At 45.0% G+C, this 20,409-nt stretch overlaps 1 protein-coding gene across 1 annotated transcript in view; it reads left to right on the top strand.

The window, feature by feature from the left end:
• Positions 1 to 3,632: 3,632 nt before the first annotated feature.
• Positions 3,633 to 20,409, top strand: part of EGFL6 (EGF like domain multiple 6) — a 61,888-nt gene continuing 45,111 nt past the window's right edge. The window contains exons 1-2 of the mRNA XM_044911634.1: positions 3,633 to 3,706; positions 5,000 to 5,083. Coding sequence (XP_044767569.1) covers positions 3,633 to 3,706; positions 5,000 to 5,083 — 158 coding nt within the window. The remainder of the gene's footprint in view (positions 3,707 to 4,999; positions 5,084 to 20,409) is intronic.

The following is a 20,409-nucleotide window of genomic DNA, read 5'->3' as shown; positions in this document are numbered from 1 at the left end:
TTGCTACAATTAGAAGATGAAGAATTAAGAAGTGCCATCTTCCTCTTCAGTAGGAACGGTGATCAAGAAAACGTGAAGTTTGGGGCACCTGGGTGGCGCAGTCAGTTAAGTGGCCAACTCTTGATTTCTGCTCAGGCCATGATCTCAGGGTTCTGGGATCGAGCCCTGTGATGGGGTGGCCTCTGCACTCAGTGGGGAGTCTGCTTGAAGTCTGCCCCTCCCCCATTCATGCATGCTCATGCTCTCTCAAATCTGAAAAAAAAAGAAAAGTGAAGTTTGAGGGGAGGGCCATGTGATGGAAACAGACATGAACTCATCCTGTGTGTGGCCTTGGGCAAGGTGCTTCACACACTGGAGCTGTTTTTCCATTTGTAAAATGTTGGAGTCGGTCCAAATCAATGGTTCTCAATCTTGGTTTGCCATTAGAACTACCAGGGAAGTTTCTACGTGTCCTCATGCTCAAGCCATTGTTCATACATTAGAAACTCTGGAGGTGGGCTTGGGGAACCAGTAGTTTCAAAGCTTCCCAGATGATCTCAATATGCAGCTGAACTTGAGAACTACTCGTCCAGGTGATCTCGAGTCTCTCACTACCCTAAGAGGTTCTCAGAGAAGCAGCATAGGCATCACTTGGGATCTTGTTAGTAATCAAGACTCAGGCCTTCCTCCAGAGCTCCACAATCAGAATCTGCATTTTAACAAGACGCCCAGCTAATTTGTACTGACCTTAAAGTCTGGAAAGTCTGGCTTAGCCACTCTTGCATCCAGCTCTTTCATCTGATGATGCTTTGCTTCTGGTGCTGCTATTTCAATATAATTTTGGATCTCAGAGCCAGGCACAATGTAAGTATTGAAAGTTCTATATGTGTGTTATGGATATATATTCCGAAGGCACAAAAATATCCCATCACACCTGTACCACATAGGGGGCTCTGTGAAAATAGATTGAAAACAAAAGTAGCGCCATAAGAGGTGTGGATGATTTTATGAGATTCCGATCAAAGATTGCTTTTTCCTTTGTAGAATGCAGTGAGGCCCCCTAAAGCGCCCTGCTCTTCAAAGTCAGCAACGCCAGTGTGATTATTAAAAACACCTGCCTCTGCATGGCCCTTTGGATCCAGTGTCTTCTCACCTGGCCACACATCACTTCCAGGCTCCTTCTCTGTTCCTCATGCTACCTGACGGCACCTTTGTCCACAGCTCCCCTCAGGAGATAGTAAGTGGTTTGGCCGAGGAGAGTTTGACTACTCTGGAAGTTTCCTGTTGTAATGCTCATCCCCTCCTTGTTAAGCCTACAGAAGAGAAGTCTGATGAAAGCAAAAAACAGAAACCTTGTCGACTTGATAACTCAGGGCTAAGAAGGCAGGATGGCCCTCATGTGTTAGTCTACTCATGTTTTATTAGGATTTTTTGGAGTAATGGTTTATCTGGAGGAGGGAGTCATTTGGATCAGCATGTTTAGGGAGGAAAAACTCCTACTTGCTGATTTAATTCTGTTTCTAGACATGAGGTAGCCACCAACGTGGTGCCCTGCCCAAACTCCCTTGGGCCTTCCCATTCTAGTAGACTTCCACAGTCAGCATCTACAAGGCTGGGGGCTGCCTTTGGTTGTCAGCACGGCAGTAAGTCCTGGGATCAGTACCCTGGTAGATGCCTTTTGGATGAGATCATGTGGAGAGGCATGTTCTAGGCTGGCTCTGGCATGATGCTCAGTGCACAAAGCTCCAGTTGCCCTCAGTGATGACCCGATGCTACATACTTGCGATTTCCTTCCCTTCCTGAATGACTCCCCACTCCCCCGCCAGTGTCCTCAGCACCTGCAGAGAAAATCACTTCCCCTCCACCCCTCGCCTTGTGGTGTGCTTGTGGGGAAAGCCATACTGAGGCACATTTTAGATTCCATTTCCTTTAAGATATTTGCAGGTAGGCGGTTCATATTTCTATTCTTTCCTTTCACTTTTAATATTTTCAGTAAATCAAACCAGTTTTGGTACAAAGAGTAATGGCCTGAAAGAGGTCATCTTATTATCTTATTCCTGGGACTCATTTGACATCTGAAGCCGCCGAGGAGTAAGATGAGGAAAAAGATTTCTATAACAGCAGAGCCCAGCAGAGAAGGGCCCTCCATTCCAATCCCAGTTCTACACTTGTCAGTTGTATGACCTTGGGCAAGTCGCTTAACCTCTCTGACCCCATTTCTTGACACTTCAAAAATGGGGGAACCAATGATCACTACCTATAGAGTTGTGGGTGTTGAGTAAGATGATGCATGTAGAGTGTTTAGGACAGGGCCTGTCACTCTTCTCTATGAACAGCTCAATGGCCTAACTGGTTACTAACCAAGGACACCGAATCCATTAGGATACCTTCAACCATAAAACCAAAGATCCAATTAAACACGACTTAGGCCAATAAGGAGATCCATTATGGTGTAAATGAAGAATCTGCAGCAAGAATCTTCCCCATCTCCACGTCTCATATTTTATTGGCTAGGATTAAGGCATATGCCCATTATATAACCACGAATCAAGCTTATCAAGACAAACTTCCTCTTTCTCCATATTCTTCCTTTTATATCTAACACTAGGTCATAGGGGTGTCAGAGAGCTATTGCTGTGTAATGGATAGTCACAATAAGCCTCAGTAGCTTGGCTGGCACCGCTGACCTTGACTGAGCTCATTCATGTATCTGTGAGTTGGACGAGGTACACTAAGCTCGATTGAGGTGCTCCGTCCCACCTGTTCCTCATTCTCCTTGGGCTACGATGCCGGCTGGGGCATGGTCTTCTGGCGGCAGTGAGAGAGGCTCAGGTGTCTTATGACCTACGCTTGGAACTGGCTACTTGGTTAGCTTCTGCCCTTATGCCATGGCCATTTGTCGAAGCAAGTCACAGCCAAGTCCCGAGGAAAAGCGATGAAACCGAAGGGTATGGATGGGACCAGTCGTGTTTCTGCCACTAGTTTCTGCACTGGTTACTACATTACAATATCGTCCGGTGGTCCCATGTGAGTAAGCTGTCGCAAATGAGCATGGGAGGTCACCTGTCAAATGGGGTTGCCCAGGACTTGGTGACTTTCCAGCTGTAGCAGCCCGTGATTTGCAGTTTGTGGAAGAACACCTAGCAGAGTATGAGGAGAACCTAAACAAAAGTGGTATAGAAGTGTTCTGAACCAGCGTTCTTGGTTCCTGCTTTGACTTAACCAGATCCTGAAATCCGAGCGCAGGTATCACCGAAACTTGCCGCGAAACAGCAGTCTGAAACAGATGGCGCGACGTGGTGACTCTGACCAGAGTGAAGTGCACTGAGTCTGGGGGAAGTTTCTCTGGTGAGCAGAGAGCGCGCGCGGAGGAGGATGCGCGGGTCGTGCTGGAGGCGGGTCCCAGCCAGATGTGCGCGGCCCGCCCCGCCCTTCCCTCGCGCGCCGGGCCCCGCCGCACCGGGAGAGGAGCCGCCGCGCGCCTCGCCAGGGCGCCCCCGCCGCCCGCTGGGACCGCGCCCGGGAGGAGCGGAGGCCCCGAGCGGCCGAGGAGAGCGGAGGCGGCCGGCCCGCAGCGCCCTGGGACCCGCGCCCTCCCGACAGGGGGCTCAGGAGGAGCAGCGGGAGGCGGCGGAGGGAGGCCCTGCGCAAAGATGCGGCCGCGCTGGGCCCTGGCGCTCCCGCTGCTGTTCCCCTGGGTGGCAGGTGGATTAGGGAACACGGCCAGGTGAGTGTCTGTTCCTCGCCCGGCCTGAGCTCCTCCTCGCGGCCGCTTCTGTCCTCGGTCCCTCCAGGCACCCCGCGGGGGTGTGCGCGCGTGTGGTTGTGCGTGCTGAGACGGGCTTTCCCCAGGTGCCAGGCCCGGGGCGCGCACCGGCTTTCCTCCCCGCGCCCCTTTGGCGAGACTTGTTCCCAGACTCTCTGCACCCAGCGGGCCCCACGGAGGAGGGAGGCTCTGTGCGCAGCCGGGTGGGTGCGTTCTGGCTTAGTGGTCGGCGCGCATCTACTGTGCCCGCGGGGGTGCGAGTGGCGGTGGGCGGGTGGGTGCGAGGCCTGTGTAGTTTTGTGTTTGCCGTTCTATCTGAAGCGCACCAACTGATTGTCAGTCGCTGGTTTCGCAGAAACAGGACAACAGAGTAAGCGTTTGCTGTGCTTGGGCTGAGCCCGCTGGGAAGGGGGCTCCTCTACTCCGTGCCTTTCTGATTAAGGTTAATGAACTGGAAAGAAAGGATGTGGTTGTCAGATGAAATCGACTCCAAAAAGGAGTCTATGGCAATTTAGAATCTGAAGCCGTTTCTCTACTGTTGGTAAACTTGTCGAAGCCCTGAAACTTATTTTTCCTGAGATCAGCAAAGCCACTTAGTACGTGCACGCGTACATGGTGCCGTCGGCTTGGCACTATTCTAAACACTCTAGGACTATTAACCCATTTGAGAGCCCGTAAGTGTTCTGTGTGACAACTACTAGTATTATAATCCCCGTGTGGCAGAGAAGAAAAATGAGGCATGGAGAAGTTGAATAACTTGCCCAAGGAGGCTCAGCCAGTAGTAAGTGATGGAGTGGGCATTCAAACCCAGGTGGTCTGGCTCAGGTGCCTGCTCTTCTCTAGGGCACTGGGGCAGCCTTTTAGGAATCACTCACTGGAAGAGCTTTCCTGGTTCTCTGGCTGTGATATCTTGCCTTGCTCAGAGCACTAAAGCAGCGTTTCTCCTCTGGGGCACTGTTGACCTTTTGCGCTGGGCTGGATAGTGCTCGGTTGGGGATGGTCCGAAAGCTGTCCTGTGCGTTGTAGGATTTTGAGCGGTATCTGTGGCCTCCACCAACTAGATGCCAGAGCACCCTCTCCACCAAAAATGTCTCCAGTCTTTGCCCAAGGTGGAGATGGGGGGCAGTGGCTTGCAGAATCACTGCCTTGTGGAGATTTTTTTAGTCAAACAATTCCTGGGGAGAGCAGGCTGAGAGCCTTGGTTTGGAACAGGCTTCTGAAAGGTGAGCCTGACTATCTTTGTTTGACTTACAGGAAAAACATCTTTCATCAGTCAGCCGCAGTATTAAGGGATTTTGAAGTTCAAACAGAACAAACCTCAAACCAGGTTCTCAGAATGTAGGATCGTAAGTTTCAATTTCCTTTCCACAATAAAAATGTAAGCAGATGCAATTTGCTCATAATCACATTCTCCTTGAACGTTGGAGGTTCTTGTATTGTTAGAAAGCCCACTTAAGAAAGACCAACTGCTTTTGGGAGATGAGATTAGCAGTTCCTTAGCAGCCTGCAAACGGACCTCCAAGAGCTTCACTTTCAAAGCGCCACCAAATTAAATGAAAAGCTGAAAAGCCCCCCCTATAAACCAAGGAATATTAAAATGAAGAATCCATGTCCGGATTCTGCAATTCTGTGGTTTTCAATTTGTGAAATGTGCTTTCTTTACACAGTATCAGGTTCCCAAGCTGGTGTGTTTCTTATCTGCTCAACAGGCTTGGAAGTGTGAAGTGGTCAGCTCTTTGGGAGCTGCCTATACACCGTGTTCCATGAACTCCAGCCTCCACATGAGGGGTGATACCTTTACAGAAAAGGCAAGGTGCCCACTGCTTGCTTCCTAGGGCTTCACAGCCCACTGTGACTGCTCTGTAGAAATTTCTGATATAAGCACTGGGGTTTAAAAAAATTTTTTTTTATTTAAAATTTTTTTTTTAAGATTTTTAAAGATTTATTTGTGAGAGCGAGAGCAAGCAAGCACACAAGCAGGGGGGAGCAGCAGGCAGAGGGAGAAGCAGACTCCCCGCTGAGCACGGAGCCCGATGCGGGGCTCGATCCCAGGACCCTGGGATCATGGACCTGAGCTGAAGGCAGACACTTAACTGACTGAGGCGTCCCATGGGTTTTTTTTTTTTTTTTAAATAGAAATACTGCACCATAATTTTAGTGATCTAGAAAACTGCATGCCACCTAAATGATGCTTAGTGCATAGTAGACAGTTAACATTCATCAAATGAATAAATCATCATCAGCATACATTTTCCTGGTCATAAGCATCAGAATTTGGCTTGAGCCCTATACTTTTTGTTTTTATTTCTGTTTGTTTATTTATTTATTTATTTTTACTAGGCAAAGGACTTTATTAACCTTGTTTCAAACTTTATTCCCAGGCTTTTTCAGCTTAATTAGCTGCAAAGAATGAATTGTGTCTAAGCAAAAGCTGAAAGGAGCTATAGTATCCAAGGGGCTTGGGCTTAAAAATACTAGAGATCTAGGTTTTATCAGATCCACAAACAAAATTTTAAAACACAGTCATAATATAAAATAGCAGCTCCCAGTAACTTCTTCAAGTTTTGTCTTCTTCCTTCTTCTTCTGAGAGGGAACCGATCCCTCTCAGAGCCCCGCTAAGGAAGTGCCATTGTAATAATTTTCTTCTTCAATTCCATTTGCTTCATTCTTGGAAGCTTCATCAAAATTCTCCCCAAGATCTGGAACTTCGCCATCATCCTGGTCTCCGGTAGCAAGTGGTGTTTTTCCACCCACAGATTGTGCGGGCAGAGCTTCAGCTAGTCTTAAATGAGTCAGACGATCTGCACCAAGTTGGTGTCAGATGCCGGGTAGCATAGTGTTCCTGTCCGCTGCTTGCCACGGGGCTCGATCCCAGGACCCTGTGATCATGAGCTGAGCTGAAGGCAGACGCTTAACCGACTGAGCCACCCGGGCGCCCCAGAACTGAAGTTTATTTTTATCATGGACTGTAGCCCTTCTCTGAACCACCTTCTTTCGGTGAGCAGTTCCTTTCCCACCAGTGCACACTTGTGCTTGCAGTTTGGCGAGTTTCTCCTGGTTTGTGATGGTTTCTTTCATCTTGTTGGAGCAGAAATGCGACCGTGAGGAGGACTAGGGTTGGCGCTCAGGGGGTGTCGGGTGGACCAGCTGAGATTCAGTCGAACCCTAGACTTTTTAAATGCCCTTTGGGCATGGGGACCATTTGCCAGTCTAGAACATTTATTGATCTGAATTCCCTCTCCACAGGGTTCTAGGACCTAACACTGGCATCTTTTGGCCTTGAGCACATAAGATAAATATTAATTTTGCTATTCTTTTCACGTTTGGAGCAACTCCCTATTTATAGTGTATTTCTGTTATACATTTTTTTTCTTTATTGAATTCAAATAAAAATAACGTGAGATGAAGGAATGACTGGGTTCATGCTGAGGGTCTACACTCAGGGAGAGATGCCTGCTTTCTGTAAATCACACCTGTGTTGAGAACCGATCCCTCTCAGAGCCCCACTAAGGAAGTGCCATTGTAATAATTTTCCACAAACTTTGTGGCTTAAAAAAACACAGATTTATTCTCTTAGAGTTCTGGAGATCAGAAATCCAAAGTGAGTCTTAAGGGGCTAAAATTAAGGTGTTGGCAGGGCTGTTCCCTCTGGAGGCTCCAGGGGAGACTCCATTCCTTGTCTCATAGCTTCTAGAGGCTTCCAACATTCCTAGACTTGTGGCCACATCACTTCAATCTCTTCGTCACCTTGCTCTTTTTTCTCTTAGCCTCCTTCCTCCCTTATCCCTTACCTGTGATTATACCAGGCCCACCCAGATAATCCAGGATGGTCTCCTTATCATAACATCCTTAATTTGATCACATCTGCAAACTTCCTTTTGCCATATAAGATAACATTTACAGGTTCTAAGGATTAGGTAGGACGTGGACATCTTTGGGGGGGCCATTTTTCAGCCTTGCATAGGAAGTGTGAACTGCGAGTCGGTTGTTCTTGGTTTCTCATTTTGAAACATGATTTTAGTGATTTGTGAGTGGTTGAGGTATCATTCATCTCCTATTCTTAAAACTAGAATTTGTGGGAATATCCCCAAAACTCAAGAGCTGAGTTTTTCTAGGAAATAGTGACCATGAAATGTTTGATTACAACATAGAAATCACTTCTGAGCAACCTTATTTCAATAGTTTCATTGATTTAGAAGATATTACGGTCCTATTTCTATGTGATTTACATGCATAAGCCAAGGTTGTGTAAACATTAAAATGAAAATAAGTCTATTATCTAGTCTTCATAAATACGATTGGCATTCAACAAATACTGGTGGAGACTCTACTATGTGTCAACACTTTTCAGTGTGATTTCAATCACTTCTCTCATCAACCCTAAGAAATAGGTAATTGTGCCTATTTGACAGACATTGGGATGGAGAAACTTGAAGAAATTCGATGAATTTTCAAGAACTTTATTTGATATGATTTTCTGCTTTAAGAGCAGTGCCATTCCAATGTTCCACATTTATTTCTCCAAAAATATTGGATACATAAAAGCTGACATTTTTGCAAAATACATTCTCATACGTTATCGCCGATGATCTTGTTTAGCTTGGCTCCTGCCCAGTATGACCCAGGGATGTGTGTAGAATAAGTGAGGGATTTCTGAGGCTCCACCCTCCCCAGTACACTTCCTTCCTCTAAGTTTACATTCTCTCAGAAGCAGACTCTGAGATCAGGATTTGAGTGTACGTGGTTTATTTCTGAGGTGACCCCAGAAAGTTCTAATAGGGAAAGAAATGTTATGGAAATAAGTTACCACTGTGATTCAATCCTGCTGGGCAATTCTAGAAGACAGTAGGACACAAGCCTCAGAGCTAACCCCCCTGAAGGCAAGGGAGCTGGGGTATTTATACTCCCAACAGTCATTGGTTGAGGGCTTCTGAGGAGGGGCCACGTAATCGGGGTCTTATTACTTAGAAGGGGAGAACAGATATTGAGGTACCATTTGCAATGTCAGCCATGTGTAAATTAGGGATCATATCCCATTTACAGATGAATAAAGTGAGTTTCAAAAGATTAAGCGATTAAGTGATTTGCCTAAAATATCACAGTGAACAGGTGGCAGATTGAAAGCCATGGCTATCTCCCAAGGATAATTAGATCACTTTCCGTGGGGTGCTTTGTCCAGAGTAATCAGCAGTACTTCCTGTTTCATCAGTTAACTTGCTGGGTTTCAACGTAGTGGTTCCAATAACCTGTTTTAAGTCTGAAGGTCGTGCTTATGAAAACAAACAAAAGGCAAAAGACCAATACTCTAAAAGTAGCTAAAATTAATTCACTTCAGGTTCAACATGAACAAATGACATACTCAAACATTCTCCTGAATGCCAGAGATACATATCTATCTGCTGCCCCCACTGAACAACTTGGGAGGGCAGGCAACATATCTGTCTTTTTTGGTGAGTGGGGTGCAGGGTGAGGGTTGTTAACTCTAGCTCCTAGCCCAGTTCCTGGCACATAGTAGGTGTTGAATAAAAAAATTGGTGCATTAATGAATGACCACAGGACTCTGGTGGAGAGGCAGATAATGTTACTTACATATAAATAACGTGTGTTTATACTTCTATATATAAGCATTCAAAAGAATGATTATGTATATTTATGTTTTTACATATTACACTTGACCTATAACACAGGTTTAAACTACACGGGTCCACTTATTCGTGGATTTTTTATAGTACAGCGCTGTGAATGTGTTTTCTCTTCCTTATGATTTCCTTAATAACATTTTCTTTTCTCTAGCTTACTTTATTGGAAGAATACCATATATAATACATATACAAAATATGTGTGAATCAACTGTTTTCTGTTATTGGTAAGGCTTCCAGTCCAGAGTAAGCTTTTGGTAGTTACATTTGGGGGGAGTCAAAAGTTATACAAGGATCTTTGACTATGCCAGGGGTCGGCACCCCTAGCTCCCATGTTCACTGATCAACTGTGTATGTTTATGTGTATATATATGCATGCAAAATTATGTGTGTGTGTGTATACAGAGGGAGAGAACATATAGAACATATGAACCATTCCATAGAAATCAGATAAGAGAAATTGAGTCTGCATGAGTCAGTCAGGGAAAGTGGAGGACAGGGGATGACATTGAAACTGTCCTTGTGGAATGAACGTGAGCCCACCTGACCTAAAACAGAGGGGAGAAGGCAAGTTTGCAGTACTTACTTCCCAGTAGGTATTGCAGAGGAATAAATAAATGGCTGGCTGGATCGATACATAGCTGCAAAAGGGATATAAAAGGAAGGCTTTGGCCCCAGATAGGAAGTGCACTGGCCAGCATCTGGGGGCATGAGCCCAGTGAGAGCCAAGAAGGCAAGCTGGAAATAGGCCGCAAAGAGCCCTGTATTTTGAGCCAAGGAGCTTGGGCTTTGTTGTGAGAGCAGAGAGCAAAGCAGGGCATTGCAGGCTGTGTTCTGTAAAGATAACCCCATCGTGACCAATTCACGCTCAGAATGATCCCACAATCGCACAGAATTATCTTCAAGGTAATGCACTGTAGTTTAGTGAAATTGGCAGCCTTTTTCCTTTCCGAATGTATATACTATCGGTGTGTTTATAATCCATGGTAGCTCAGATTGGATGAACACAAATGCAAAATTAAAACTCAACATACCAAAGCAGCAACATCTTTACAAAGATCATCACGTTTGCTCTTCAAGTATTGTTCTGTTTCTGGGCATGACGTGTATGAGTTATCTGTTGCTATTCAACAAAATACTCCGAAGCTCAGAGATTTAAAACAGCATTTATTTATTACCCCTCACTGTTTCTGTGAGCCCGGAATTCAGGAGCACTTTAGCTGGATGGGGCTTGGGGTTTTTCACGAGGTTGCAGCCAAGTTGTTGGCCGAGGCTGTAGTCCTCAGAAGGCCTGACTCCAGCGGGGGGGCCTGCCTGCAAGGTGGTGCGCTCACCACCTCGGGCAGGGGACCTCAGCGACTCGCTGCCTGGGGCTAGGAAGCCTCAGCTCCTCGCCTGGTGGAGCTCCCTCTGGGGCTGCTTGAGTGTCCTCGTTGGCCCAGCAGCTGGCTTCCACATCGCAAGGACTCAGAGAGAGAGAAGGTGAAAGTAGCTCTGCCTTGTGTGCCCTGATCTTGGAAGTTACCCTCCCTCCACTCCCACCGCGACCTCTTCGTTTGAAGCCAGGCACTAAGTCCAGTCCTACATAAGGTGTAATTAGACTTCACCTCTTAGAAGGTGGACTATCAAAGAATTTGTGGGCATATTTTAAAACCACATCACACCTTCTGGTTTTCCTTCTCAGCCTCTTTTACCAGCCTTGGTTTCCACAGAGCTCTGTCTCCTATAGAGATGTAGATGACTTCGAAATGTGAATCTTGAGCCCCAGCCTCTCTCTGCTGCATTCTTCACCTAGCCATTGGGATGTCCCGTTGAGCTTTGGACATCCCAAACTGAGCTCTGGATCAGCTCTCCAGAACTCACTGTCCCCCATCTCACCCATTCTCCCTATTCCAGGACAAACAGTATCCAAACTGGTCCAAGCCAAAAACCTGGGCATCATTTCTGACAACTCACTCTTCTCCCCACTTGTATTCACTCTGGTGCTAAATCCTATCGCAGACGGAGCCTCAAGCCCATCTGCTTCTCTCTCTCCTGCCCACCACCACCCAGCCATGCACTGTCATCTCTCACCTGAACCCCAACAATAGCTGCCCTTTGCTGCTTCTCTTGCCCCCCTCTAGTTCACATTCCAGAGGGTTCCTCTTAAAACTTAAATCACATCATGTTAGCCATCTCCTTAAAGCCTTTCAGTGACTTTACATTGGATTCAGAATAAGATCTGTTCTATTTAAGATGGCATAAAAGGCCCTCTGGGTCTTGCCCGTTTCTCTAACTCCCCATTTTCTGTCATTCCCCACCGTGTTCTCTGTGGATGGAAACTAAAGGAGCTGCCTGGATGACACTTGCTTTATTGACTGCCTTCTCTTCCTCGTCTCACTTCCCCACCCCCCTACCCATGTGCCTTTACCTCGTAGACAAAGCACTTGCGCTCACATCCTTGTCTCAGTCTGCTTCTGGGGGAGCCCACACTAAGACACTCCCCATGCCCGATTTCTACCCAAGTCCCGAGCGTGGAAGGTAAATGAGAGAAATAGAGGAAGCAAGGGAAGGTGCTGAGGTTTGATCTACCGCCGATGACATGGGAAATTTGAAGATGGAGAACACACACCGGTACGCACTTGATAACCAGCCATTTGTTGACGAGGCTCTTCGATGCCCGCACATCCAGGCAGCTGAGACGCTTTGGGGCATCCCTGGGCCTGTTGGACCTGGACTCTGTATGTTGAAGATGGGTGGAAGCCAGAATTAATCTTAACCAGTACGGTACAATGGACTTGCCGTACTGGGAACGCTGATGAAAACAAAAGGAAACAAAACAAAGAACCCTCATGGCTGGACCTTATGGTCTCTATTTAGAAAAAAATTTATTTCATTCATTGGGCCACATTTAAATATCAGCAAAAAGAAGTTTTAACTTCTCAATTTGTCTTGGAGAAAGACTATCATAAAGTTTCCTGGAACCTGACCATAAACAAGCACACTAAGAATTCTGGCACAGTATATTTTCGCAGAAAATAAGGAATCCCAGGAAGAAACACTACACTACTTACACAATCCCTGGAATGTTTTTAAATTAACCTCAGCTGTGGAGACGGCATTCGTGATTAATTTGATCAGTGTAGACAGCAAGCTGTATAATGCGTTAAAGGAACTGGGACAATTGAGCATTCAGTTCAGACTCCCACAGCTCAGGGCCTCCTCTCCACAGAGACTCGCTCATCTGCACGGACACTTCCCTGCCTTGGGACCAGGCTCCCTGGGCCTTCCATATGCCAACCAGGGTTCAGCAAGAGAGATCTGAGAGAGCTGCTGGCTGGCCCGGCCAGACCTCCTGAGATGGCAGAGGGTGTTGCTGGGGTCATTTCCGTCCAAGATCAGGAGTTCTCTTTCTAGGTTCCTAAATTCCTTTTGATTGATTACCCCACGTTTATCGGGTCCCGTGAGGTTGGGTCAATCCAGCCAAATGCATACCAGCTCATTATACTCAGACATGTATTACATTCCAGTGATTGGTACTCTGCCAGAACCGTGCCTCCCTGGTATCTTGGAATGCACTGCTCCAATTTTATACATTTTAAAAAATACGTGCTTACTAAATATGGAACTAAATGCAATTCATATTGATAGTTTTGTAAGTTTTTTTTTTTAAAGAGAGGTAGAGAAGGGGGAGTGGGGAGGGGGAGAGACAGAATCCTGAGCAGGCTCCATGCCCGATGCGGGGCTTGATCTCACAACCCCATGATCATGACCTGAGCCAAAATCAAGAGTCAGACGCCTAACCGACTGAGCCACCCAAGCGCCCCTTGTAAGATTTTTTTTTGTATGACTAGATTCACATATGAGGAAAAAGATCATGTGTCCTAGACTTTAGGAAAAGAAATGATTCTTGAAATACTACTCTGTTGATCAGGGTAGGCTAATTTCTACATCAAAACAGTCTCAAAATCGCAGTGGCTGAACACAGTAAAGTTTATTTCTTTGTCTGCCTTGAAGTCCCCGACATGTTGGAGAGACTCTGCTGTGTGCTTTCACACAGGACCAGGCTCCATCCATCTTGAAGGGCCATTTCCTCCAGGCCAGCAGAGTCCTTTTTATTCAGCGGGCTGATAGAAAAGGAGCATGTCCAGGATCCCGTGGGAGGCTTTGTGAACAGGCTTGGAGGTGGTCTGCCCACGTTCCACTGGCCTAAGCCGGTCACGTGGCTCCACCTAGCCGGCAGGCTGGCTGGGGAGCATAGTGTAGCTTTGTGCCCAGGAGAGCGAGAAATAGGTTTGCTGAGCACTGAAACTTCTCTTCCATGATCATTAAATTGTAACATGAAATTACAGATATTTGGCCATTTTTAACTTATAGAAGTTTCATGTAGTTTAACCTAATCGTTTACGTCCCTTATCCAGAATACTCACAACCAGATATTAAAATAAAAGAATAATTGAATTGATGATGGGAAAGTTAGTGATTGGGCAGGAATTAGAGCAAAGGACAGGTAGAAGGAGAGGATGCTGGGGAAGTAATGTGAATAATTTGTTAATATTAACTTACAATGCCATGCAAGAACTATGTATGCAACTATAGATTAAAGCTTTTTAAGCAGTTTTTTAAAAAGTTTATGAGATAGTGTGCCCTGCTCTTATTGTCAATGTCATGCTTGCATGTGCTGGATTCCTTTCTTCCCCCCAATGATACTGTTTCAACTTAAACAGAAATATTTTAGTATTTACTTTCCTTTTTTATCCATAATTTTAAATGACTGCATATGTGCATTAAAAAAACCCTGGCAGGCTTAGAATGCAGAGCTGAATGCTTGGTGTAATAAATCAATTTCCTTCTGGCATCTACAAATCAGCAAGTGATTATTAGCCATTTTATCCACCAGAGATTTCCCCCCTTTAAACTGTTTTTCCATTTTCATGACCAGATGTAGAATTTGATGATTAAACCACTAAAATCCCATTTGTGGCTGTCCCTTTGAGGCATCTCTCAAAACTGGGTGAATACAGGGATGGCACATCCATCAATTAAAAGGCATGTTGCTCATTTATGGACGTGCATGGTTCTCTGATGGTTTTTCCTACGATGTTGCAAGCTACTTGGTCTTCTCTAGGAAATATGCACAGAACATGTCACTGCATCTACAGAGCAGCTGTGGGCCAAACTGCTGTTTTCTGGTTTGTGTAATTGCCCAAACATCAGAATCCACTTTATGGTTCTCAGTCATGAGTCGATTCTTAATGATTGTTTCCTTTTTTTTTTTTTTTTTTAAAACAAGTGAAAATAAGGCTAGATTCAATAACAAATTTGTTATCTTCTAACAAAGCTGTAATCCTAAAATGCATCTGTGACTGAAGAAGGATTTTTTTTCCAGTGGATAAGAAACCTTACTTGATTAACAAGGTTTTGGTGGCCCAAGTGTTAGTCATTAACATTTTGGAGAGCTTTACAAGTGATAGTTTGTACAATGTCAAAAATGATGACTTGGGAGAAATTGATACACCTCAGATTTCTCAGCTTCACCTTTTCACCTAAAGACAAGCATGTGAAAGCAATAAAATTCGAGAAAGAGGATTTCTCTGGAGAGTTGTGGTAATGTGCAAACAGTATATGAATTTCATCTTCTGGTAACTTTCTCCTTTTAGTTAACCCCAGCCAGTGTTCTTTTTTTTTTTTTTTTTTTAAAGATTTTATTCATTTATTTGAGACAGAGAGAATGAGAGACAGAGAGCATGAGAGGGAGGAGGGTCAGAGGGAGAAGCAGACTCCCTGCCGAGCAGGGAGCCCGACGCGGGACTCGATCCCGGGACTCCAGGATCACGACCTGAGCCGAAGGCAGTCGCCCAACCAACTGAGCCACCCAGGCGCCCTCAGCCAGTGTTCTTTACAATCAAAAGTAATTCACTTTGACCAATACATATGAAATGGTTTGCCCACCTGTACAGAGGACCCTGGACTCTTTCACTAAAGTTTTTAATTAGGCTTTTAAAAAAATATATTTCAACCAGATTCAATTTTTTTTTTTGTGATTTCACATCTAACAGTTTCGATAATCTTTTTTTTTTTTTGAGGTGTAACTGACATGTAACATTATATTAGTTACAGGTATACAATATAATGATTCAATATTTGTATATATTGCAAAATGATCACAATAGGTCAACTTACTATCTGTCACCATACATAGTTATAAATTTTTTTCTTGTAATGAGAACTTTTGAGATTTATTCTCTTAGCAACGTTCAAATATGCAAAATAGTACTGTTAACTACAGTCACCATCTGTACATTACATCCCTATGACTTATTTTATAACTGGAAGTTTATACCTTTTGACCCCCTTCACCCATTTCACCCCACCCCCCACCTCCCTGCCTCTGGCAACTACCAATCTGTTCTCTGTATGTATGAGCTTGTTTTTTATTGTTCTTTGTTTTTTAGATTCCACATATAAGTGAGCTCATGTGGTATTTGTCTTTCTCTGACTTATTTCACTTAGCATAATGCTCTCAAGGTCCATCAGTGTTTTCCCAAATGACAGGTTTTCACTCTTTTTTTTTTTCAATGACTGAATAGTATTCCATTGTGTATGTATACCACATTTTCTTTATCCATTATCTGTCATTGGACCCTTAGGTTGTTTCCAGATCATGGCTATTGTATATAATGCTGCAGTGAACATGGGACATGCATGTATCTTTTCAAGTTAGTGGCTTCATTTTCTTTGGATAAATATCCAGAAGTGGGATTGCTGGCAAATGGTAGTAATTTTGTGAGAAACCTCCATACTGTTTTCCACAGCGGCTGCACCAATTTACATTCCCATCAGCAGTGCACGAGGTTCCCTTTTCTCCACATCCTCACCAACACTTGTTATTTCTTGTCTTTTTGATAATAGCCATTCTGCCCAGTGTGAGGTGATATCTCATTGTGGTTTTTGATTTGCATTTCCCTGATGTTGAGTGATGTTGAGCGTCTTGTCATGTGTCTGTTGGCCATCTGGATGTCTTTGGGGAAATGTTTATTCAGATCCTCTTCCTATTTTTTAATCAGATTGGTCTTTTTGTTATTGAGTTGTATGAGTTCTTTCTATATTTGGGGTATTAACCTCTTGCCAGATATATGATTAGCAAATATTTTCTCCCATTCAGTAGTTTGCCTTTTCATTCTGTTGATGGTTTCCTTTGCTGTACAGAAGTTTTTTTAGTTTGGTGTCCCACTTGTCAATTTTTGCTTTTGCTTTTGGTGTCAAGTTTCAGTACATTGTTGCTTACTGAGTTCCCCCTACTCTTATGGAGGCTGCTTTGTTTTGCAAAATCCCTGATATTTCCAACTGCTTGAAATCCTTCTATAACTCCCCAGAGCCTTCAGGATGGACAAAATGTTTTGCATGGTCACAGGCCTTTTCTTTGTGGCCCCTGCTTATCTCCCTGCTACCTTCTCCTCCCCTCTATTCTCTCCACTTCCCTCCCCACTTCCCTTCCCACTCCCCTGCTCTAAGCACACACCACTTTCTAGACTCTAGTTTACAGGCCACCAACTCCTCAGGTTTTTGGTGGCTCCCTCCTTGACACAGGCTGTTTTCTCTGCCTGGAACACCTTCCCTACCCAACAGCCTCCTTCCATTTTACCCAGGTAAGTCCCACCAGTCTCCAGGATTCATATCAGGCCCTATTTCCTCCAGAAAACCCCTCACCCACCCACCCCTAACCTAACGACTCCTACATCTTCCCCTAGCTCCAAGAACTTACTCCTTTCATGATATTTGTCAAGTTGTAGTATAATAATCTGTTCACTTGCCCAGCTGCATCCCTAGACTGTAAGTTCTTTGTGGGCAGGGGCTGTTCTCATATATGTCTAGAGTCTCAGTGCCTACTACAGTGCCTGACATGTGTAGTTACCTAATACATTTTAGGTGAAAAAAATGGATAGATGGATGAATGAATAGTGCAGAGGAGGAAAGATAATTTTCCCTCTATCCTTCTAGGTTCTTGGCTGAGATCCCCCTGTAATAAAAGATTAATAGGAGAAAACGAGACAGAAGTAAGTAACTTATATACCTGCTGTACACCTGGGAGATACCCAGGAAAACTGAGTAACTCAAAATGGCACAAGCCACCACCTTAATACCCAGCTAAAGATAAAAGATGTTGTTGGAGGTTGGGGGAGCAGGTTATGGGAGGTGACCAGGCAAAGCACAGTAAGTAAGGATAAGGTTGTTACACAGGTTTAAGCCCTGGCCTTCTCCATTGATAACAGCTTCTTCTTCCTTTTTTTTTTTTTTTTAAAGATTTTATTTATTTGAGAGAGAGAAAGCACAAGTAGGGGGGAGGGGCTGAGTGAGAAGCAGGCTGCCTGCTGAGCCGGGAGCCCGATGTGGGGCTCGATCCCAGGACCCTGGGATCACGAGCTGAGCCGAGAGCAGATGCTTAACTGACTGAGCCACTCAGGCACCGCTGATAACAGCTTCTTGAGATTCAGCCTTGTATATGGAGATTTCCCTTATAAATATAAATATCTCTTACACAAGGATAACTTTTTTTTTTTAAAGATTTTATTTATTTGCTTGAGAGAGAGCGTGCACGCACGTGCGTGACAACAGAGGGAAAGGGAGAGGCAGACCCCAGCTTAGCAGGGAACCTGACTTGGGGCTCAGTCCCAGAACCCTGAGATCATGACCTGAGCCGAAGGCAGATGCTTAACTGACTAAGCCACCCAGGCGCCCCACAAGGGTAACTTCTACTCAGGTTTTCAGAGCTTCTCCTGTGTCTGCTGTTTCTTAAAAATAATCAGCCCAAAATAATCCTTATGCCAAAGAAGCATGTTTTGGGTGGCAAATCCTGTTCGCCTTCCATACTTTGGTCAGCTGTATTCCTGCCTGACTTCTAATACGAATGTAAAGTCACCTGGTCTTTTTTTTGTGGCCCTGGTTTCTTCATGTGTAAAATGATAGGTTAGAACTGGCTGATGTCTGAGGTCACTTTCTTTAAGGTGAAATTCTACAGTGAGCTCCCCTTGCAGTGAAAACTGATTCCTACATACATTAAAAAGTTAAGTCACATGGGAACTGTGGCAGCCATGAGAATGTGCCTTGCAGACTTCCAGCTGCTGGGAGTGTGACTGACCCAGGGCCCCCACTACTCTGCTCTTGGAAAGCCATCACCACATTTGAGCAAGGCCATGCCTCCCACGGGCTGCTTCTGCCAGGCCACCTTCCAGAAGGAGCATGGCAGGGATACCACGGCAGGACTGTTTGTGGGAAATACGACTCTCCTCTGAAGGTCAGTTTTGGCTCCCAGACTCCCCCTCAGTTTTGCCAAGCCCTCCTTAGACTTACCCAGCAGCCTTGGATACCTCCATCCGACCTTTGTTCCATCTTTGCTTTGCTCGGGGTCAGCCTCGCATGGTGATCCGATGGCCCTCCCAGCCTTCCCCAGCTCTCTCTCACAGGTGTTTCCTGTAATAACATCCTTGCGCGTTTATTCCCCTCATGGCTTCTGCTTCTCAGAGGACTCAGACTAACGCAGAAACCTAGTTCAAACTGCGATTCATTTCATTGATTATGAGTCCATGGCAGTTTTAAACTTTATACCTTATTCAACACATTTAACAGCAATCTTAATCCTACTGCTAGTACTACTAAAAGTGATGAGTTAGGGAACATTTCCTGTGTTACTCACTGCTCCAAGCCCTTTATATATATTGCATCATTCCATTGTCACAAAAACCCTTAAAGTAAATACCCTTTTTATCCCCATTTCACAAATGAGATAGTTGAGGCATAGAAAGGCAAAGTAACTTGCTGAAAGTCACAGGTTCATGTATAGTAGGTCATGATTCAAACTCAAGAAGGAGACTGTCGTCCTAACCATCATATTTTATAGCCTACTCAACATCAGAGCTGATCCTGCTTTTTCTAGAAACACTCTGCATTTGGCTTAACCTGGTGTTCCTTTTACCTTTCTGAGCATTGCCTGGGTCTCTTTCTGGACCTTTCTCCTCCATGGCCCACCTCTTACATGCTAGTTTCCTTGGGGCTGTGCCCTAAGCCTTCTTTTCTTCTTACACTACATACATTCCCATAGATTCAGTAACCAACTGCCTGCAGATGACTCCCCACTCCAGTTCTGCTTCCTGGACTTTTGGCCTAAATAGCCAACTTCCTATTCAACATCTCTTGGTTGTCTGTCTAATGAGCCCTCAAAATTAGCATGTCCCTAAGAGAACTCCTCATTTATCCTATTCCTCAACATGGTCCTCCATCCATATTCCCCATTCCAGAAAAAGCAGCACTGCTGTCTACCTGATTTTACATCCGTCTCACACTCCAGATCCAATTGACCAGAATATGACCTCCATGAGGGCAGAGATCTTACGTTCCTCGTGGTTGCTGCTGACCCTCTGGAGACTAACCCAATGCCTGATATGTTGTAGGTTTTCAGTAAATAATGAATGAATGCTCTAATCCATTACCAAGTCTTTTGGTTCCACCTTGAATCTATCCATTTTTCCTCACTGCCTCTGCTACTGCTCTAGTCCAAAAGACCAGAATCTTCCAAGCCAACTGGTATCCCTGCTTCCATCTGTCTCCATCTCATCCGTTTTCCAGACTGTGGCCATGATAATATTTTTCTAAGGGAAAATGTTATCAGATAACCTCCCTACTCAAAATCCCTCTGTGCTGCCCTATTACCATTCAACTATCAGGCTTCATAGCCTGAGCTTGACTAACATGATGCTTTGTGCTGTAACCTGCTCATCTCCCTCCCTTTGCTCCACTCCTGTGGTCTTCTATCAGTTCCTCGAGCACAAGCATGGTGTCTCTTACCCTGCACTCATTCTGTGACTTCTGCTTGTAATATGCTTTCCCTCATTTTGTGTGGCTGACTTCTCTTTATCTTCCATTTCACTTAAAGGTGCACCCTCAGAGAGAACATCTTGGATCCATTCAACCAGAGTGTGTTTCTTTGCTTTAAGCTTCTGTAGCTGACCGAATATGTTTAGTGCCTCTGTTACCCTCACCCTCTTGTC

Source organism: Neomonachus schauinslandi, chromosome X (assembly GCF_002201575.2).
Source record: "Neomonachus schauinslandi chromosome X, ASM220157v2, whole genome shotgun sequence".
NCBI classification, from domain to species: Eukaryota; Metazoa; Chordata; class Mammalia; order Carnivora; family Phocidae; genus Neomonachus; species Neomonachus schauinslandi.
This window is presented reverse-complemented; position numbering and strand designations above follow the sequence as displayed.